Source organism: Trichosurus vulpecula, chromosome 1, assembly GCF_011100635.1.
Source record: "Trichosurus vulpecula isolate mTriVul1 chromosome 1, mTriVul1.pri, whole genome shotgun sequence".
Taxonomy (NCBI): Eukaryota; Metazoa; Chordata; class Mammalia; order Diprotodontia; family Phalangeridae; genus Trichosurus; species Trichosurus vulpecula.
Genome location: NC_050573.1, coordinates 232,338,618 through 232,357,123, shown reverse-complemented (window position 1 = coordinate 232,357,123; position 18,506 = coordinate 232,338,618). Strand labels below are relative to the sequence as shown.

General features: G+C 39.2%; 1 protein-coding gene across 1 annotated transcript in view; it reads left to right on the top strand.

Moving 5' to 3' along the window:
• Window positions 1-16,183: 16,183 nt before the first annotated feature.
• ARHGAP28 (Rho GTPase activating protein 28) overlaps window positions 16,184-18,506 on the top strand; it is a 64,105-nt gene continuing 61,782 nt past the window's right edge. The window contains exon 1 of the mRNA XM_036767847.1: window positions 16,184-16,394. Coding sequence (XP_036623742.1) covers window positions 16,329-16,394 — 66 coding nt within the window. The 5' untranslated portion in view covers window positions 16,184-16,328. The remainder of the gene's footprint in view (window positions 16,395-18,506) is intronic.

The following is an 18,506-nucleotide window of genomic DNA, read 5'->3' as shown; positions in this document are numbered from 1 at the left end:
GCTTATACCATAAACAGAATCCTTTAGCAAATGACTCCTGTTAACATTTTTACATTCCTGGGAATAGTGTGTCATATCTACTTCTTTGCTAAATTAGTTTGGACATGATGTATGACTTGTGGTCCTGCTTAGTACATAAGATCCATGTATAGCAAAGGTGCTATTCCTGCTAATCAAATGTCTTTTAGAGCCTGAGTTCTTAATCTGGGGTCCAGGGACTTTAAAAATAACAATAACACATATTTAAAAATATTTAAAGATATTTTAAATGTATACATATACATATTTCAATATAATTGATTTCCATTATATTTTATTTAATGCACTTAAAAACATTATTTTGAGAAGGAATCCATAGGATTCCGTAAATTTCTGAAGGGGCCTGTGATCCAAAAAGTTAAAAACCTCTACCTGCTCAGAGTTTGTGAACTGTTTGAAGAGTCACCAGATGTCCTAAGTAGTTTCCTGCATACAAATAGGGGAGGAGGTACAAATTTTACTAGATTTAGATATTCAAAGATTAGTAAGATATAAACTCCTTGGTGGCTCTTGGGGGAGTGCACAGTGAAAGACATGAATATTTGAAAAAGAATAAAGAAAACAGTTTCTCCCTTGGAATCTGTAATGGTGTCTTTGAAGTCTCAGCCATCCAGAACATGGTAAAATAAAAGACAAAAAGGGCTTATCTTGTGGAGCTAAAAGCAATGCTGTGATTAGCTGTTATGAATTTCATGTCTTACTGAAACTCTTTGATTGTGAAAAATTGAATAAAAATAAAAGTCACTATAAATGTCTGAAAGACAGAAATATGCATAATATCAGAGAAAAGACGAACAAAGGTATGTTCTAATGAGGGGGAAATTTAAGACCTTTTTTTCCCTGTATAGTTGGAAACTCTGGGAACACATCTCTTCCTTATCCTCTCATTCCTTTTGTTCTTTTATGAAGAATTCAGTGTGTCCTTCTAATCATCCATGTTACGGCAAAAGGGTAATTCTGGCAACAAACCACATATGTTTTCATCTCTAACTGAAACCGAAGCGTAGCTTTTTGTGAGCTGTATTTTATGAAGCAGCAAATGCCCACAGCTGGCTTTCATTCATTGTCCTTGTTAGCACACTCCACCTTGAAGTCCAAATGTTGGCTGAAATGCAAAGGCACTCAGACCACCCACTGGATGAAGAAGAACTCTCAGCTATTAACTAAGCCATCACCTTAACCTTAGGTCTAGAAAACAAGTGTGATGGATGGTTTTAGTTCATTGACATCAGATTCTTAAATGTGTTTTCAAAGGAAAACAGGAAGGAAGGATGGAAGGGAAAATATTGTGTAAAGTATACTCTCTTTCATCTAGGATGGTTGAGGCATGGGGTGTTCTGGTTAGTCAGGTCATCCATTCAGCAGATAATTAGCCTAACAGGGCGTCAACTTTGGCCAGGCTTCCAATCCAGAAAGGCTCCAAGTACAAACTAGAGAATAGTCTGCAGGGTTTTTGCCGAGGATCAGCCTTAGTAGGTTCTAGGAAACTTGTTCACCTTATGGTTGGATGATAGGATCATAATTTTAGAGCTAGAAGGACCCTACAGGTTGTCTTTTCCAACCACTTCATTTTACAGATGTGGAAACTAAAGCTCAGATAACTTAAGTGACACACCCAAACTCATGTGTCATAAATGATAGAGTCTGAATTCAGACCCAGTTATCTCCAAATCTGATACTCTTTCTACTGTATGCCTCTGCTTGGCTGTAAATTGATTGAATTTTTTTGACCATAACAACTTTCAGAGACCACCTACTAGGTCACTGAGAGAGTGTCCCGCTCAAATGAAATCACAGTCCCATGAAGTACTGAAGAAGAAAATTATAGCATGTATCATATATTCATTACTGGTGAAGAATTGAAACAATTATTATAATAAAATATGCTTAATATTGCATTCCTACTCAACATAATTAAATCCTTTGGTTGAATTATCAGTAGGTACATTTGGATTTTTTTATATCTCAAGGTCATCATTATGGATGTGAATTTTCATCATGGAAATATGGACATTCCAATTAATAGAGATCTTCATTAGTAGGATGCTAAATAACTGAGAGAATTAATCAGCATTGATAACTGTCAATAAGAGAAACTGAGTGTGTGCATAAGCTGCTCATTGTGGACGGACTGGGAAATTTAAAATAAAATAGGAGTCACAGGATGCTTATGAGATAACTAATAGTGAGTATCCCCCAAAGATCTGTTCTACCTCCTCTTCTCTTTTCTTTCTACATTATCTCGCTTGGTGATCTCATCGATTCCCAGGGCTTTGATGATTATCTCTATTCTGGTGACTCTCAGATCTAACCCGAACTCATTATATTTCTCCTCCCAATCCTCCCCTACTTCCAACTTTGCTGTTCCTATCCAGGGGGCACCACGGTATTCATAGTGGCCAAAGTTCTCCACCTTGGGGTAATTCTTGATTCCTCCTTTACACTCATCCCCACAGGTCTCATATTGTCAAGTCTTACCATCTCTACCTCCGCAGCATTTCTCTTACATGCTCCCTTCTCCCCTCTCACACTGCTGCCATCCCTGTCTAAACCCTCATCATGGCGTGCTTGCAGTACTGCAGTGGTCTTCTACTTGGTATCCCTGTTTCAAGTCTCTTCCCATTCTAAATCCATCCTACACTCAGCTGTCAAAGTGTTTTTCCTAAAGGACTGGTCTGGCCATCTCATTACCCAAATACTCCCTATTACCTCCAGAATCAAGTTTAAAATCCTCTCTTTGCCCTTTACAAGGGCCCCATCCTACTTTTCCAGTCATCCTACGCTTCAGTCCTTTCATACTACAATCAAACAATACTGGTCTTCTTGTTGTTGGTCACACAGCACAGGCCATCTCTTTACTCTTTGCCTTTCTACTGGTTTTCCCCCATCCTAGGAATCCTCTCCCTCCCCACCTTCCACCTCTTATCCTCCCCCATTTCCTTTAATACTCAGATCAAATCCCATCTTCTGAAAGAGGCATTTTCTAATTTACCTCCCACTCCCCACCCCCAACACTGTCCCTTTCCTTTGATATTACCTCCCATTTACCTTGAATCTATCCTATATGTACATAATTGTTTCCATATCATCTCTCCAATAGAATATGAGCTCCTTGAGGGCAGGTTTTGCTTTTTTTGTATCCCCAGTGTTTAGCACATAGCCTGGCACATAGTATGTATTTAATAACATCTAATTCCCTGACAAACAACTATAGATCTGTAACAAGTACAAATCCAACCATATCTTGATAGGAATCAAACATCGCTGATAAGCACTGATCATTATTAACAGATGCCGCAAATACTCTACAGTGCTTGCTGTGACCCTCTTGGGCTCAGCAGTAAGTCCAAGAAGAATCTTGGCAACAGGAACAGATTTAACCAACCTCTAATTCATTAAATGATCCTTCTGAAATCACTTAAGGACAGGTAGCATGAAAGTTTCATTAGCAATGGGTTGGTCTATACTTGTGAAATGGCATCTCTATAGAATGAATATGTCATAGACAGATTTACTCTCAGCCACCCCTCCCCCACCTAATCCCAGTACGTCTTACTTGGTTGAGATATAGTACCACCAACTCAATGTGTCTGCCTTAATCATGGGCTCTCAAGACATGTTTAAAATGATGACTCCATTGTAGAAGGGTATAATACTTATGTTGTTTCAACACGCAGTTGAGTATGTTGATGCATGTGATTGAGTTAGTTAACTGTCTAGTAACTCTTCCCATCTCCTTCCTTTTGAATTGGAGAGTGGTAGAGATGGAACACAAGAAGACCAGGTGTGATGCTATTACAATAACTTGGGTTTGAGAGCATCGGGGGCTTTATTACAGTGTTAGCTGTGTGAAGGAAAACAGGGATACAAGAGCCAATGTGAGGTAGAAATGGTAGGACCTGACAACTGATTGACTATGGTTGGTGAGGGAGAGAGAAGAGTCAAAAATGACGGAGATTTTGAGCTTGAGAAAGTCTGAAGCTGGTGGTACTGCTAACAAAAAATGGGATATTAGGGATATTTGGTGGGGTAAGATGAGTTCAGTTTAAACTTGCATAGTCTGACCTCTTGGTAGAAGTATCTAACAAGCATGTGGGACTAAAATCCAGGTGAAGGTTGGAAGTGGGAATATAGATTTAGGAGTCATTTGCCCTGAGTTTAAACTATAGTAGCAGAGAGATCTCCAAAAGTGATAGTAGAGAGAGAATTAAGAACTGAGGGTAGGTCTAGCCTGGACCAGTTCAGGGACAGAAGGAGGAATAAATAGCCAAAAAGGAATGGTCTCAGCTAAAGCCTTGGCAGAACATCGGGAACGAGAAGCCATCGAAGGGGAAAGTATCTAAAACAAGGGATTAACAGTCATATAGCAAAGTCAAGTAAAATGAGGACAGAGAAAGGCCATTGAATCTGGTCATCGAGGAGTCCTTGAACTTGGAAAGAATGGGTTCAGTCATGTTTTTCAGCCCTAAAGATCATACCCTACTGTGCAGCAAGATTGTTTTTGTTGGAGAAGGAAACTTCTGGGCTCTTTTATCCTCCTCCTTATGGCAGGGCAGCTATTTTGAGTTGGTTTTAAACTCTAGGAAATTGTAGCAGAATCATGTGTTCAGTTCTATCAACACCCCTCCCCCCCCCACCACCTTTTTTAATAAAGAGTTGACAGCTTCTTTAAACGGACTGGATTGGAACTGAAGCAGTTTTTTCACATTCCCATCTCATCTCTACCTCTGATTTCATGTTTACTTTGACTTTCGGCCCCACCAGCTGATGATGTGACAGTGGGCAGACAAGCAGCTCTCAAATGGTTGCTACCTTTGGAACCAGATGCTGTTATGTTATGATGTAGTCAACATCAGTTAAAAAATATCATGTTTGATGTTGATCATAGACAGCATCTGAGGCATTTTGGTATCACATAGGATTTGGAGTGAAAGGGTCAAGGTTCAAATCTTAGCTTTGCTAGCTAATGTCTAAGGCCATAGTGTCAAACTCAATTAAAAAGGGAGAACCACTAATTCATAATAAGGATCCCTGCAGCCTCAATAATGAGTTAATTTTAAAATATGTTATTCCTATAGCAAATTGCTTACCATCTTGGGGGGTGGGTGAGGTGAGGGAGTAAGGGAGAAAATTTGGAACTCAAAATTTAAAAAAAAAACAAATGTTAGAATTTGACTTTACGTGTAATTGGAAAAAATAAAATACTATTAAATATCTAACATTATATATTTAGATATGATATATAAATGCTTATATACTATATAATTTAAACTATTACATAATATATAATTTATAAATGTATTTATGTTATATAACTCTATTTTGTATGTATATATGTATACATACATATATACACACACATATACACATATACATATACATACATGTATATATGTTTTATTGTGTTTGGGGCAGCTAGGTGGGATACTGGATAGAGTGCAGGGCCTGCAGTCAAGAAGATTTATCTTCCTGAGTTCAAATCTGGCCTCAGACACTTACTAGCTGGGCAAATCACTTAACTCCATTTGCCTCAGTTTCCTCATCTGTTAAATGAGCTGGGGAAGGAAGTGGCAAACCATTCCAGTATATCTGCCAAGAAAATTCCAAATGGGATCACAAAGATGGGACACAACAAAAATGAGCAAACATATGTTTTATTGTATTTTTATTTATTTTGTTGAATTTTTCCCAATCACGTTTTAATCTAGTTCTTAGGATTGGGGAATTTTGTGGGTCTGAGACCCAGGCTATGTGTTTAACACAAGGTATCATCCAACATCTGACTCTTGTTAAATAAATTATTCCTAATGCAAAAGCATTTAGCTTGAGAAGTCTTCAGGCTTTTAGCCTCATCCATTCCTTGATCCTCCAAACAACATGTTCCAACATAGTTTTCACTGTCCTCCCTCATACCTACATTGAAATTGCTAGAGATAGGAACTAATAGTATGGTTTAATTAGTACAGGGAGCTCTCTGGTGAGGAAATTCCCTTTGTCAGAACAAATTAGTATTTTTTCCTTAATTTAGGGTCTTTGAGGGTTGTCTACCATAGACGACTTGCCCAGGAACAAATAGCCTTTATGTCGTAGGCAGGACTGAAATCCTGGTTTTGAGGCTAACTCTCTTCTAGGAGGCTTCCCTAACACCTCTTACTTCCACTGCTTTCTCTCTTTTAATTATTTCCTGTTTATCCTGTATATAACTTGTTTTGTCTATGTTTGTTTGCACATTGTCTCCCCCAGTCCCCCATTAGATTGTAAGCTACTTGAGGGCAGGGGCCGTCTTTGGGGTTTTTTTTTTTTTTTGTATCATCAGTGCTTAGCATAGTGCCTGGCACATAATAAGCACTTAAATGTTTGCTGATTGATAGTTCACTTTGCTTCTCGAAGGAACTGAGAGCCAAAGTATAATTTGACCTGTGTTGTTGTTCGTTCATTTCAGTTGTATCCAACTCTTTGTGACCCCATTTGGGGCTTTCTTGGCAAAGAAACTGGAGTGGTTTGCCATTTCCTTTTCCAGCTCATTTTATAGATGAGAAAACCAAAGCAAACAGGGTTAAGTGACTTGCCCACAGAAGTGTCTGAGGCCAGATTTTAACTCAGAAAAATGAATCTTCCTGACTTCAGGCCTGGCACTCTATCCTCTCTCCCAACTAGCTACCCCTATGATTTGACGTAGAATCATTTAAAGCACGATAACTTAAAAGTATGAGAGTAGGCTCATAGAATCTTAGATTTCAGTCTAGAACAGGACCTTGTTAGCCTTTGAGGTCAATTGATTTTATAGATGAAGAAGCTGAGGCCCAGAGAAAGTAAATGGATTGCTCTGAGTCACTGAGTTAGTGCATGTGTGAGATGGGATATGAAGAGGTCATTTGGCTAGAGCACAGACTAAGTACACAGAGGAGAGTAGCATTGTATGAAGTTTGTCCTAGATGTGGAAGTCCCTGAACATCAGGCATAAGAATCTGAACTTTATATAGGAGACGACAAAGAGTGTGCGTGCCTGAGGATTCCCCACAAGAAGAGGGACGTGACCTGATCTTTGCATTAAAAACAACAGCAACAGCGTTTACTCTAACAGCTGTCTGAAGATGAGATTGAAGAGGTTATAGATTGAGTGTGGAAGACCTGTTAGGAGATTGTGGCTAGTGCAGGGGAGAGAGCCTGTACTGGGATAGTGGCAATAGACTCCCAGAGGAGGGGCCAGATGACTGTGGATGTCATAGAAGTGGCACACGGTGATTGATTGACTATGAAGAGACAAGGATAATCCTAGGGTTGCAAAAACGTGGAGATGGGGTGAATGGTGATGCCACAGACAAAAAGAGGCAGGTCTGAGGAAGAGCAGGTTTAGTGAAAAGGTTTTGGATGTGTTGAGTTTGAGGGCTGATGGACTGGGTAGATGTCCTGTAGGCATTCTGAGATATGGTATGGAATTCGTGAGACAGGTCAGGACTGGATTTATAGATTTGAAGGTCTTCTGTATAGAGAAGTGGTTGAAGTTGATGAGTAAAAGCTAAGAGAAGGCCGGGAACAGAACTTTGAATTTAGAGATAAGGAACTCATCCTTGGTCTTGGAGAGAATCGTTTTAGTAAAATGGAGGACATGTATGCCCAATTACAAGGGGTTAAGAAGAGAATGGGTTTTAAGTAGAAGAATTTAGAATAAATAGAAGTACTTAGTACAGATAATCCTTGAAGCCTTTTCCAATCCCTCTTAATTCTAGTGCCTTCTCTCTGTTAATTATTTCCTGTTAATCCTACGTGTAGCTTGTTTATCCTGTATTTAGTGTGCATATATACATATATGCATGTGTGCATGTACACACATACATCTAGCATGTGTATATCTGTCTGTCTGTCTTTCATATATATTTGCTTGCTGTCTCTCCCATCGGATTAGGTACCCTTGTGGCCCTAGAGTTTAGCATAGTGCCTGGCACATAGTAGGTGGTTAATAAATGCTTATTGATTGACTGACATAACTTTTTCAAAACATTTAGCAGTCAGAGGAAAAATTGGAACGGTAGCCGAATGGGGTAAAAGTGTCAAGAAAAGGCTTTCCTCGAACTAGGGTGCCTTGAGTATATTTGTAGGCAGAGGGGAGGGAGTTGGTGGAGAGGGAAAGAGATTGAAGATATTTGAGAGAAAAGGATAACTTTGGAAGCCAGGTTCTAGAGAAGAAGAAAACATGAGATCAAGGGCCTGAGTGAGGAGTAGGGGATGCTATACCTTCTTTTTGACAAGAAGGAAGGAGAAGAAAGTATATAAAACCATCTAAAACAAATGTCAATGTCTTTTATTTTTACACTGATGAAAATTCTGATTTTTCCCTACCAGGACAGGTATATGGGTCAACCTGGAACTTTGTGTTCCAGTTGTATTCAGGTTCCTGTTAGAAATAATACCACATACAATATTTGCCATATTTATGCCACATTTAATGCCATATTTAATGAGTATGATACAGCTTGCAGTTGTAGGGTTGGGACACCCCAAAGATCAGCATTTCATTGCCGCCCTGCTGCAGCGTGATACAGAGGGCACCCAATGAAGTCGAAGGCATACATATGTACATTCAAATGTGGAAACCTTCATAGATTGATAACAGAAAGTCACATTAGCACTCCGACTCCATTTCTATTTAAAACATGATGCCCTGAAGCACTGATTTTTTTTCAGCTCTATATTAATTTTGTGATTTCCCAAAATGCTCTAGACTTATTTTTAATTGAATTTCTTTCTTTCCTCCAGAAAGTCTATCCCTCGCTGCCGAAGAATTAACAGAATGCTCTCCAATGAATCCCTCCATCCTCCCACATTTAGCCGGTCCAACTCCCAAGCCTCCGTAGACAGTACTTCAATGGAGGATTTCTGGTGTGAAGTCGAAAGTATTAAAGAAAACAGTGAGAGTGGACAGGAAGAACATACAGTCACTGAGGTCAAGCCTGCCAATGGTGAGTAACATCCTATTTTGTTTCCCAGGTTATGACTTCTATGGATATTTTTTATTGCCTCCCCTATTCCTGTGTTCCTCCCAAACAGAGACTGGAGTAAACATAGTGAGCCAAGAGACTTCCCTGTATTAATGACCTCAGGTTCATGTAAATTCTTGCCAACTTCGGGGTAACTTGAACTGGATGAAGGTCACATTTCTGCCCACCCACAGAAGGACAGCTGAACCCTGGTATGAGGATATTTAAGGAACGACGTCAGACCCATTCATTTGCATTGACATGGGATGACCTACTTTTCTTAGGTTAGAGGTCTCACTTAGGATTAAGAACTGGGCAGAAAAGTCTGACATCTGTGAAGGGATGACACAACGCTTACAGCTAACCAGCCTGAACCTCTGGGCTCTAAAGAACTTAATGGAGATGGTCTGGAGTGCCTCCAGTGAGTGAGCGTAACAGGAAGTGTATAGTCCATGGAGCAGTTATTGAAGGATTTAATACAATGGAGCGAGTGTAAGGGAAGTAGGGCATCCCAGAGACAACCTTCAGAGATGTTCCCAGCTAGGTTTGCCCTGGGTGCATGAGGAGAGCCAATCAGACTGCCCTGGGTTCTAGTGCTGATCCTGACGGAGAGATAACAGTATTTGGGGCCAATGGGGATGAGTGGTGATAGATGCTGAGTTACCCAAATGTCACTTTTCCTGAGTGTCCGGCGGCCTCAGCAAGAGAAAAAAGAGTGCTTGTGGAGAAGGGACGGGGCCTATGAGTGTAATTAGGGGCAAGTGGTAAAGTGCTTGTTGACAGGTTTGTGACAAGAGGCAGCTTATTAGAGTAGGAAGAGGGTTTTTTCCTCTATGACTCCTTCCCCTTCTCCTCCTGCTTCCATCTTGGCCTTCTGAAGTCAGGAGTAACCTTGAGCAAACCTAGTTTATTGAATTCGCATAGCTATGGGAAAGCAAGTTCATTACTTTTACATAACTCAAATACAACGCTTTCCTTCTGACTATAGGGTTTCCTATCTAATAGGGCACATCACCCTTGCCTCCAGTCTCCACGTGGCTTCCAGGCATTACTCTCTCCTCTCAGCCCTCCGACATAGTTACTCAAGCAATAGTCTTGTGTCGTCTCGTATCCTCATTATAATATAATTAGCATACATTAGCAGAGCCCTGCACCTGCTCCAGCCATAAGATCTCTAATGGTTTAGCATTCCTCTGGGCTGCTTTTGACTATCTTCATCCTGTTAGCACCATTGTCTCAAAACTCCCGTTGTTTCTGTGTCCTGTTACTCCATGTATCCTTGAGAGAACATGCTTAATATATCTGTGGATATCTGTGTGTAAGTAGATATGTGTATGTATGTAATAATATCTGTGTGTGAGTATATATATATGCACATGTATAGACATACGTGTACCTCTATACGTATATTCTGTGTGCACATATATATAAAAGTGTATCCACATTGTGTATTGTGCACATATACATTATAATATGATTTTTATATATGTTCTCAATAGCTTATATACATACTCACTGTATATTACATATGATCTATGTACATGTGTGTATCTTAATATACCACCAGACCTGTGATTTCATTGGTCTGCAGAACTCCCCCCTACTAAGGTAGGTTGGCACCTGTTCTGCTATTTCTAGCCTTTGAGAGCTGCCTGGGGTCCTGAGTGCTTAAGTGATTTGGCTAGAATCACACATTCAGTGTGTGGCAGAACCCATACTTGTACCAGGACCTCCTGACTCTGAGATTGTGAAGTCCTTGAGGAGAGGGACTATTTTTTGCCTCCTTTTGAATCCCCAGCACTTAGCCCAGTGCCTGGCACATAGTGAGTGCTTAATAAATGATTATTGATCACTGATTCTTTGTGTATCATGCCAGAGTAAACTAACAAGATTATTATGCACACTATGGAGTTGTACTTTGTGGGGAGCCTGAATAATAATAGCAGATAAGATTTATGTGAAACTTTAGGGTTTGCAAAGTGCTTTCTCACTCTCTCATTTTCTCCTCACAACAGACATGTGAAGCAGGTACCATCTTTTTTTTTTTTTTTGGAGGGTGGGGAAGGCAGGACAGTTGGGGTTAAGTGACTTGCCCAAGGTCACACAGCTAGTAAGTGTGTCATGTGTTTGAGGTTGGATTTGAATTCAAGTCCTCCTGACTCCAGGGCCTGTGTTCTACTCACTGTGCCACCTAGCTGGCCCAGCAGGTACTATCTTAACCCTGTCTTAGAGATGCAGAAACTGAAGCCTCAGAGTGATAATAAGTGATTTGCCCATAGTCTCCAAGCCAGTGAGTGCCAGAGCTAGGATGCGAACTTGAGAGAGTGCTGAGTGAAGACTCATTGCTTTATTATACCTCACTTGTTGAATTGAACTAAACACGTATTTGAGTTATTATGTGGTTGTCATGAATCTGTGAATATTTTCATTTGCCACTTGATAACTGTTTTGAAGAAAATTATGTGAAAACAAAGTATGAAAGTGTGAAAATTTATGAAATGAAAAGTTACAAATAAAAAGTTACACATAAAAACTAATATGAAAACATAAACAGTCTCTTCACCCCTTCCTTTCCCCCTGTCTTCCCCACATATACCCCACTTTTGACCTTGTTTTGATTAAACTTTGCGTTTTATTGCAACCTTAGTACATGTGATGGTGTCTAATACACAGTAAGTGCATAATAAATGCATGTTGACTGATTTTCCACAAGTGTACATTTAGGGGATTTCTGATGGGCCTTCAAACAGCTTACTCAGTTTTCAAAGTGTTAGTTAATCAACAAGCATTTATTAAGCACCTGCTGGGTCCAAGTGCTGAGCCCAGGAGATACAAAGAAAAGTAAAAGGCAGTCTCTGCCCTCAAGGAGATCACAGAGTATTGGAGGAGGCAACAAGTAAACAACTAGATACAAATAAGGTATTTGTTGTTCAGTTGTATCTGATTCTTCATGACCCCATTGAGATTTTCTTGGCAAAGATGCTGGAGTGGTTTGGCAGCATTTCCTTTTCCAGCTCATTTTAGAGATGAGGAAACTGAGGAAACGGAGTTAAGTGACTTAAGTGCCCGGGGTCATACAGCTAGCAAATATCTGAGGCTGGATTTGAACTTAGGACTCCACTGCACCACCTAACTGCCCAAACAAGCTATAGACAGGAAAAAATGAAGATAATCAATAGAGAGGTCATTAATTAGCATGGCAGGCCCACTCACTGATACCAAGACAAATACAAGAAAAACACGGTACATTGGGAAGACTGATGTCTTTGAGATTTGGGTTCTATTCCTACCTTTGCCATTTACTACATATGTGGTAGTGGTTGTCACTTTCATCTTCAGGCCTCAGTTTCCTTAACTGATAAAATGGTGGGGGTGGGGGGGGAAGTGGACCAGATGATTTTTAAAGTCCCTTCCAGCGCTAACTATATGACCCTTGGAATTATTATTCAGCTCTTATTTCCTGTTCTGGGCACCCCAATTTTTCAGAAGTTAGCTCAACAACCATGAGCTGATTTAGAGTCTTCCCTGCTTCACTTTTCCCATCAGCTCGAGGAGGCCACATCCAGCAAGGGGGGGTGGTGAGAATCTTGAGGCAGTCACTGTAGCTTATACAATGTTTGAAATAGGATGCTGTTAACGGAAGACAAGCACCATCCCTCAGAGAAATTGATGCTCGGTAGCCTTTGCTTGAATCATTAGAATAATTGTCTTCATCTTTTATTTCATTCCAAAGTTACTCCCCTGAAATTTAGTTGTCTCTGATGAGGAAGAGAAGCTGGAGGATCGTACTTTTAAGCTGTAGACAATTGTCTTCATACCTGTGCCCCTCACCTCTTCTGCTGTGTCATCTGTGTACAAGACAAGGCCTAGCTGATCTTCCGTCTTTAGAAAGCCTTAAATATCCTCGTAACTGCGTGTTAAAAGACTGATTTGGCTAAGTCGTCTACCTAAATTGCAGCCATGTTGCATGTGGAGAATAAAGTAATATGATCATAAAATAATGTGATTCTTGAATATCTGCTTCCTTTTTTGGAGGCCACAAAGAGAATGTATAGTTAAGTATGTATTTGGCTGGCAAATAGGAGACAGAGTATTTTTTTTTTTTAAGCAAATCAGAGGCACGGCATGGTGGATAGAGAATTGGCCTTAAAGCCAAGAAGGTCTGAATTCAAATTCCACCTTTGACACATCCTAGCTGTGTAACCTTAGACAAATCTCTTAACCTCTCAGTACCCTAGGAAACTCTCTAAGAGAGAGGGTGACCTACCTACATCCACAGAGTAAATTTGCTCACCTGGGAGTTCTCTAAACCATTAAAATCACAGCTGCAGTTCCTATCCCTATTCTAATCAAGAATATACCTATACCTAAAACCACATTTTGCAATTTAAACTGAAATAAATAACCTGAGGTCTTCTTTGATGAAAAACATCTCCCCACTAGAGGAAGACAAAAGCACTTGCTTAAACTTTGTCTCCAGGAGTAAAATGCTAGATCAAGTCTCAGTCAATTGAGGATGACTTAGTTCATATATTTGTGATAGTTTAGGCTGGAGCTGAAGTTTATCTTTGAATTATCTATGAGTTTACGAGAACTCCCAAAGCAAATGGATAGCAGAAACCAAGTTTCAAGTGAAATATTTACCTACTTAAGAAAATGCACTTTGGAAGTCTCTGCAATTACAGTGCAAGCAGAGGCCAGTGCTTCTAGGCTGGTACTAATTCCAAAGCATTTTAAAATGTTCTTTATTTTTATGATGAATTTGATAAGCATCAACAAATAGGAACATGTTCATATGCAGTGGAACAAAAACGAGGATTGTATGTTACAGTGGGATCTCTATTAGATCCCATTTTGTTTAAATGTATAGGGTAAAAGTAAGATGGTACTCCCAATACTGCTTTCTTTGTCTGGGTCCCCTTCTGAACTGCCTTCTGCTCTCTCCTGTACATATTAATGAATATTTTGTTGTTTTTTCTTTTTTCTGTTCCCTTTAAAATATTACCTTTATGACAAAATATCTTTTAATAAATAAAGTATCTTTCTACATAAAATACTGTCTTTATTAATAAACAAAATATTGTATTTATAAAATATTATAAAACATAAAACTATCATTATACCCCATTTCCTGCCCCCCAACAAACCTCCTCTTATAGTATATAAGAGTATAGTAAGCAAAATAAATCTGTACATTGCCCACGTCTGAAAAATATCTCTTGTTCTACAGCCACCTCTGCTTAGAGGTGAGAACTCTGAATTATTGACAGTTTTCTGGAGTAGCAGATGGTCATTACGTATAGACTATACATACATACATACATACACATATGTGCACGTGTGTGTATATATGTGTATATATACACACATGTACATATATCACAATTCTTAAGTCTATCACCGTGTTTTCCTTTATAGTGCTGCAAAGGAGTTGTATCACAGCAATGACTGTATAAAATATTCTCTGGGTTCTATTCATTTCACTCTGTATCGGTTTATGTAAGTCTTCCCAGGTATCTCTGAATCCATTGCTTCTGTTATTTCTTCTGGCACCATAATATTCCATTACGTTCACTAACCAGAATTTGTTCAGCCATTCTTCAGTTAATGGACATCCCCTCAGTTTCCAGTTCTTTGATACAACAAAAAGTGCCGCGTAGTATTTTCACACATATGTGGAGCTTTTTTCCGCTTTCTGTAATCTCCTTGGCATATGATATAAGCCTAGTAGGATTTCTAATCACTCTTACTTGTTCATGAAGCAAGATCTTTTTTAGGGAACACTTAGGCTAGTTTCAGTTCTTGGATATATGATACGTTTTGTGTCATTTGACATTTAATTAATCAGAACGCTCCATTACTGCCTGCTTATATCTACAATACAGTGAATGAAAACCGATGTTCATTATGATGACCTTGAGGCACTGATTAATTTGGAACTGCCTCTTCATCATCAAATCATTAATCATCTAATCATCAAAGATTAACTAATGTTTAGTTAAATTTTAGTTATAGGATGATGTCTGTTTTGTTCTAATTCTTTGAAAAAAATGTCCCCACCCCAAGAAGTGAATGTGACCCTCCCCCATTCTTGGTAGAGGTGGTAGATTGTAGGATTAGAACATTGACTATGGTGTCAGATTCAATTGATGTGTCGCTTAATTTTGCTAATTTGCTTCTTTCCCCACTCTCTCTTTTTAAAAAAAATCTTGATTTCAACAGATGGCTCAGTGGGTAGGAGAGAGGAATTGATATATTTGGAAGTAAAGGTGATGAAAAAAGGTATCAATAAGAATTTTAAAAAGAAAAAAATCCTATGCAGTGTATATAGAGAATAATATATACATATAGACAGATACACACACCAGGTCCATCTATCTACGTGTCCATCCATCTTTATAGACAGTATATTCCTGGGTTTAAGAGACAGTGTGACATTACTAGTGGATAACAGTACTGATTGGTTTTGGGGTCAGGAAGACTTGGGTTCAAATCCTTTTCTTGCCATATGCTGGCTTTGTGAGTTTGGACAAGCCACTTAACCTCTGAGCCCCTCCAGGAAAATCTGTAAGATTCCAAATAGCAGGATAGATCCCTGTCTGCAGTGGTAAAGGAATACCCCATACAAACGAAATCACAGGTCTGGTCCTTAAACAAACAAACAAATAAACAAACCCCAATACCAAACCTCAGTTCAAATCCTACCTGCTATAGGTCGTTGTTACACGACCACAGGCAGGCTTCTTCAACTCTCTGTGCCTCAGAATGGTGACTGGCTTATTATGACGTTCAAATGGAATAATGGAGGCAAAGTTCTACCTAATATCCGATCTCATTCTTGTTCTTATAGCAGCTCTCATTTAATCAGAATATTAGATTCATCAGGTGAGACTACATATGAAATAACAGAGAACATACTTAATTGAAAAACACAAAAGTATGGCTCCTTTAGTCAACTTTCTACAACATAGCTTCCAGTAACTGAATTCTAACAAGTTCTCGAAATGATTCATCAGAAACGGTCAGATTCTTTGTTTTGTTTTGTTTTTTGCCTTATTGTGTTTTCTATTTAATTGCCTCCATCTCTGATATGCCCAAGAACATGGCGTCTCTTGGTCCAGAGAATGTTTGTAACCCCTCTCTGGTAACCCTTTTGCAGAAGGAGAGCTTGAAGCCGAGTGGTTGCAAGATGTGGGTTTATCAACACTAATCTCAGGAGCTGAAGAGGAAGATGGACAGGCCTTACTCTCCACCTTGACACGAACCCAGGCAGCTGCAGTCCAGAAGAGATACAACACCTATACTCAAACCATGAGGAAGAAGAACAAACACTCTGTCAGGGATGTCCGAGACATCTTTGGAGTTGCTGAGTCTCCTGTGAGTGATGAATATGCTCTCAAAATGTTTTATTATTTGTTTTAAATTGAAAGCAAAGGCTAGGTAAAGCTAAATCAATTCATTTTAATTGGAAAGAAAATGACAGCTGTGTAATACAAAGTTTTACAGATCGTGACCTAAGAAGGATAAATCTCTATCCTTCATCTGCAATCTCTCATGCAAACTCAAATTCACTCCCTCTTTTTCTGGAAGTTGGAGAGTTATTTTGGCAATGAGTCAAATTTTTGTTGCCAAGAAGCACTGAGATATTTACATACTAATCTAAGCACTGGGGTGAAACCCTATGATCAAGCAGGTCTATGGGGGGTATGCATGTGGCATTCTAAACCTGCCGAATGTTGGTTTAAAATGGTAAGTGCGTTAATGGCCTTTATGTTTCTGATGAAAGCAAGTCGTGTCAAAGAAAGAGACTCAGGATTTTTAATCAAATATTCTAAATGTTCTAAAAAACTATGTATCAAAATTTAGTGAAAGACACATGTCACCTATTTAGTGAAAAATATAAGATTTAATTCCATTTATTGATAGCTATTTTGTGGCCCCAATTTTCCAGTGAGTTTGCCAGTTTGTATGGGAACTTGCTTCTGTTTCTGTTTTTGATTTTTCACTCATCCATTCATCCATCCATCCATCCATCCATCCATCCATCCATTTATTCATCCTTTAACAATGTTCACATTTGTGTAGACTTTACATATAATATCTTATCTAGTCCTTAAAAACATTCCCTTGAAATGATTGTGCCAGTATTATTACTCCTGTTTTATAAATGAGGAAGCTGAAGCTCAGAAGCTCAGTTAAATGACCTACCCAAGGTTGCGCATTCAGCAAGTGGTACTCAAAGGCAGATCCTGTCACCCCTTCTTCTGTGTTCTTGCTTCCTAGCTTATGAATTGAGCTACTACTCTGTGCAAAGCACTGTATTGTGCATTGTCCCAATTGGAAGTCAAAGAGTAAAAGGCAAGGAGAGGGTAATGGGGGTTATTATAAGTATAGGAGGTCAGTAGGAAACAAAGCCTGGTATAATGGATTCAGAAGATTTGGGTTCAGAGCATATGCTTTAGCGGAAGTTGTCTGGGTCCAAAATCTCGGTCTGCTACTACATATCCGACTTTGGGAAAGTTACCTTGGACCTTGAATCTTGGGGAGGTTTAGTATTCTCATCTGTAAGAAAAGGGATTTAGACTAGACCAGGGGTTCTCAACCTTTTTTGTAACATGGATCTCTTTGGCTTTAGCCCTACTGGATCTCAGAACCCCTTTTCAGTGAAACCGAGTGAGGAACGACATCAAGGGAGTTTGAGCTGTAGAGTACAGAGGAAGAGGGGTCTCATGGTGAACAAAGTATCTCAGTCCTTTGATTTTGTCAAAAATAAAGCAGGCCTTCCTTCCTCAAGAATGACGACAAAAGGATGTTTGTCATTGGCGTCTATCTGAATTATTAGCATAGTTGCCTTAACCCTTTAATTCATTTTGTCAACGTTAGTCTTACTTTCACAGAATTCTTTCAGTGCTCGAATTTTTGTTTATTTGACATGAATCTTATGTGGTATGTTAGGGACAAAAATTCTCTGGGTCCCAAAGAAATATATGTCAAACACAAATATGCTGCTCCTTCTTCAGTGAAAGTAGTAATAATAGTAATCATGACAGCTTCATTTTTGTGGTTGTATAGTTGTTCCAGTCGTGGCCAACTCTCGGTTACTCATTTGGAGTTTTCTTGGCCAAGATACCAGAGTAGTTTGCCATTTCCTTCTCTAGTTCATTGTGCAGAGGAGGAACCAAGGCAAACAGAGTTAAGTGATATGCCCAGGGTTACGCAGCTAGTAAGTATATAGGAAGATGATTTTCCTGACTTCAGGCCCTGTACTCTATCCACTGTGCCACATAGCTCCCTAACTAATCATGATAGCTGGCATACCTAATAGCTGTTTTAAGGTTAGCAAAGCACTTTACATGTATCATCTTATTTGATCTTCACAATAAACCCTTGAGGTAGATGCTATCGTTATCTGTGTTACAAATGAGTAAGCTGAGGCTTCAAAAGGTTATGTGACTTACCCAGGGTCATACAGGTAGAAGCAGAATTCGA